The sequence below is a fragment of the Pelodiscus sinensis genome, chromosome 23 (genome assembly GCF_052426305.1).
Source record: "Pelodiscus sinensis isolate ZL-2025 chromosome 23, ASM5242630v1, whole genome shotgun sequence".
Taxonomy (NCBI): Eukaryota; Metazoa; Chordata; order Testudines; family Trionychidae; genus Pelodiscus; species Pelodiscus sinensis.
Window position 1 is genome coordinate 1,519,443 of NC_143074.1, and position 4,407 is coordinate 1,523,849.

The 4,407-nt window shown below is 44.6% G+C and overlaps 1 protein-coding gene across 4 annotated transcripts in view; it reads right to left on the minus strand.

Moving 5' to 3' along the window:
- Nucleotides 1-4,326, minus strand: part of FKBP15 (FKBP prolyl isomerase family member 15) — a 48,990-nt gene extending 44,664 nt beyond the window's left edge. For all 4 annotated transcript variants that reach the window (XM_075905219.2, XM_075905220.2, XM_075905221.2 and 1 more), the window contains exon 1: nucleotides 4,168-4,326. In XM_075905219.2, the coding sequence (XP_075761334.2) occupies nucleotides 4,168-4,217 (50 nt within the window). In that variant the 5' untranslated portion in view covers nucleotides 4,218-4,326. The remainder of the gene's footprint in view (nucleotides 1-4,167) is intronic.
- Between the last annotated feature and the right edge of the window lie 81 nt (nucleotides 4,327-4,407).

A 4,407-nucleotide genomic window follows, 5' to 3' on the forward strand; every position in this document is an offset into this window, starting at 1 on the left:
AAAATGTATAGCCTTGATTTCTTTGATGTAAAAAGTTAAGTTAGATATTTTCCCTCTCCACATAACATCCAACAAAAAGGTTACAATTTTAATGAATTCTTCCACACTAGTCCTGCCCTAAGATTTATATTTATAATTCTTTTTTATCAGATTCATAGTCTTGGAGTCCAAGGGCAGAAGGGAACATTGTGATCATCTAATCTGACCTGCATAACACACTCCAGAGAAGTTCCCTAAAATAATGTATTTGAAATAGAACGTATCTAGAAATACATCCAATTTTGATTTAAAAACTACCACTTTATTTCCAGTTTGAATTTGTCTAGCTTCTGCTTCCAGCTACTGGATCTTTATCTGCTGGATTAAAGAGTTTATCAAATATTTGTTCCCCATAGACACAGACTGCAACTGACCTTCGATTTAGAAAGAAAACATTACTAGTCTTCCTTCATCTTAGCGAACTTCCATATTAAATGGAGAATACAAAGAAATAGCTATTAGTTTGTTATGAGATCAGAAACTTAAAAGATTCCTTCTGACCAGCAACTGAAAGTGTGCTATTATGGCTAAAGTTCAGTTTTAAAGTACATACTGTGAGGTGTCAGCTACCACCAAAAGTCTATAAAAATCAAGCTACCTATGTGGAAATAAAACTCCCAGATTTCCTGCCAGAAAAAGTCCATGCTCCATGATCCTGGCAGTATGTGCTGAAAGGTCCTTTTCTGTACATTGTTCTTTTACACAATTACAAATTCTGAAGCAAGCCTAAGCTTTACTGCAGCTCTCTCTGAAATGCAGCACCTCAGCACATTTCCCCACAGGAACAGCAGCAGCAGAAACTGATTTTATAGCAATGATTTTCTGAAAGCCCATGTAACCCGTAATAAGTAGGCTGTTACAGACATCTGAATGCTATTTGTACTTGAGGAGTTTGTAGAAAAGAGAAATTAGTTTCAGCTTTTTTTTTTTTTAAATCTACAAAACCTAAAAATGGAAGAGAAACTCAGATGAGTAACAAATCAATTTTGTTTGCAGGCTCTCAATTAACTCTCATCACAAGACCATCACACCCGCCCGCATGACTCCACTTCCTTTTGAAAATAGGGAAGCAGCAAGAGCAAGTCTTCCAATTTAAAAAACAAAACAAAAAACCCACCACACCACAGCAATCACTGTGGATCCACTCCAGCACATAAGGGTTGCTACAGGACACAGGGAACAAATACATATCCCAATACAAGTGCATTATAAAACAGACTCAACTGACCTTTTGAGTTGAGAGCTATGTGAGAGTACATACATTTTGGAGACTAAGAGCAACCATACTGGATTTGCTTTTGAGGGAAGTGCTAAACTAAAAACCAAATGTCATGATAAATGGAAATTTCCTCTCTCAGTCTAACATAAGAGCGTCCATACTGGGTCAGACCAACGGTCCATGCAGCTCAATATCCTGTCTGCCAACAGTGGCCTATACCAGATGTCCCAGAGGGAAGGAACACAACAGGTAATCCTTATGTGACCCCTCCCTTGTCACCCATCTCCAGAGAAACAGAGGCTGGGGACACCATCCGTACCCAGCCTGGCTAATAGCCATTGATGGGCCTAACCTCCATGAACATATCTAGCTCTTTTTTGAACCCTGTTAAAGTCCTAGCCTTTACCACAGCCTCTGGCAAGGAGTTTCCAGGTTGACTGTGCACTGCAAGAAGAAAAACTTCCTTCTGTTTGTTTTAAACCTGCTGCCTATTAATTTCAAGGGTGACCCCTAGTTCTTCTATTGTGGGAATAAGTAAATAACTTTTCCTTATTCACTTTTTCCACACCTGTCATGATTTTATAGACCTCTATCCTATCCCCCTTTAGTCTCCTCTTTTCTAAGATGAAAAGTCCAAGTATTTTTAATCTCTCTTCATATGGGACCCATTCCAAACCCCTCATCATTTCTGTTGCACTTTTCTGAATCTTTTCCAATGCCAATGCATCTTTGTTGAGATGAGGCAACTACATCTGTACACAGTATTCAAGATGTGGGCATACCAGGGTTTTATATAGAGGCATTAAGATATTTTCTGTCTTATTCTCTATCCCTTTTGTAATGATCCCTAACACGCTTTTTTGACTGCTGCTGTACAGTAGAGAACTATCCACAATGACTCCAAGATCTCTTTCTTGAGTAGTTGTAGCTAAATTAGTCCCCATCATATTCATGTATCTATTGTACTTACATAGCCTCCACTACTGTAGTAACTGAGCACCTCAGTCATGTAGCATATTAACCTTATGTGCACCCATGGTGATTAGCCTTATGTGCACCCATGGTGGTGAGATGAGGATAGTAGCACTCTCCTTCGGATGGACCAGGAACAGAGACACACAAACTAAGGATATGCCATGCTGCTGCTGGGAGCATGTTGCCAGACTAGGTAGACAGACTCCCAATAGTTCTTCCTGCACTAGTGAGCTACAAATAGTGCAGTGGACCTTCAGGCATGAGCAATCGTTCAGGCTAGCCACTCACGTTCAAGCAAACACACCCCAGTCCATCAATTGAGCTCAGATGGCTTGTTAAAGCCACCATCTGTACTTTTGTAGACATGCCCTATAAATTCACACTGCTATTCATAGGGCATGTCTACAAAAGGGAGTTATTATTTTGAAATAAGTTATTTCAAAATAATGACTCCTGAAATAATAATTTTGAAATGTGCTATTCTTCACAAGCAAGAGTTATTATTTTGAAATAACTGGCGCCCCTCTGTCACCCTGTGCTGTGGCCTCTGTATCAGAGGCAGCAATGCAGGATGCTCCCTGGGAGTAGTACCAGGAGCCGGAAGTGCACTGTCAGAGAGCCCCACCTCTTGGGGAAGCACTGAGTAACTGTGTAACCCCTAGGAATTGCTGTGGTTACATGATTATTGAAACAAACGTTTTCTAACATCCCTAAAGCAGAGAGTGCTGTACTAGAGAGGTTCAACCTGTAGTTATGAAGTCCAAGATTATATCAGGGTTAAAAAAAAGAGCTAGATAAATTCATGGAGGACAGGTCCATCAATGGCTATTAGCCAGGATGGGTAGGAACGGTGTCCCTAACCTCTGTCAGAAGCCAGGAATGGGCAACAGAGGATGGGTCACTTGATGATTGCCTGTTCTGTCCATTCCCCCTGGGGCACCTGGCCTTGGCCACTGTCAGAAGACAAGATGTTGGACTATATGGATCTTTGTCACAGTATGGCCATTCTTACAGTTTGAGAACAGGATTCTGCTATTCAGAAGAATGTTCTTCCTTTAGTATATTTTAAGAATTTCTAGACAAGTCACCTTAAACATGAGGCTGGAATGGATTCCTTGTACACTTAAGGAAAGAGACATTATGGACTTAATAGCCATTTAAGAAAGATTTTTCCTAAGTTAGCTGAAATTTCAATTGTAAAAGACATTATAAAGGCAAGCATAAGCTATCATTTCCTCCCCCAGAATCAGGAATGTTGAAGACAACTGCACAAAATACTCCTTTGATTTCAGCATCTAGAGTATGTGTTTTTCTTGGAAACACAATGGAACAGGCTTATAGACTTTTACTCTCTCAAACATTTACAGTGAAGTCCAGTGAAAGTGTCCTACCATTTCAATGCACTGAAGCAGCGTGCATTTCACAATTTTATTTATAGCAAGCTTTTCACTCATAGCCTGCCTACACATGAGTCGTTTCAACTGGACTGCAATACTGTATTTGTAACAAGACTAGACTCGAGAATAGAGCGTTGCGATACATGACTTCGTTCTCCAAAAGGCTCTGCCCCCTACCGAACACAGGGGCACAGTTACCGGCCTCCGAATTCGCCCCTTTCATCCCCCGAATGTCAAGAGCCCGCAAATAGCCGCGCGCCCTTTCAGCCCCCAGCTTGGGCCAACTGGGCGCGGGCAGCGGGCGAGAGCCCCGAGGTTCGTTTCGAGCTGCCACGGGGCTGTTTGCAGCAGCAGCTGGGAGCGGCCCCGGGCCAGTGCAGCGGCCAGAGAGGAGGCCCGGCCCAGGCCCCACGCGGAGCCGGCTGCCCCGGCGCGACCAGCCAGGGGCTGCTCCGTGGCCGGGGGGGCCGAGTCCGCTCGCCGCAGTGGCTGCAACGGCCCGGCGCGCGGTCACCTCAGACCGGCCGAGGCGCTCACCCGCCGGTGGGGGACAGGAAGTCCGCGTCCTCCTCCTCCGCCCCGAACATGCCGACTCGGGACGCTCTGTGCCTCGCCGGCCCGGTTCCGCCCGCGCCCGGAAGCGGGACAACAAGCAGGACGGCTCCAGCCCGGCAGGTGTCGCAAAAGTGTCGCGCGCCAGCACTTTCCAGCGCGGCGCGGGAGCGAGGCAGGTGACGTCCCTTGGGGGCGGGACTTGGCAACACTCGGCCAATAGCG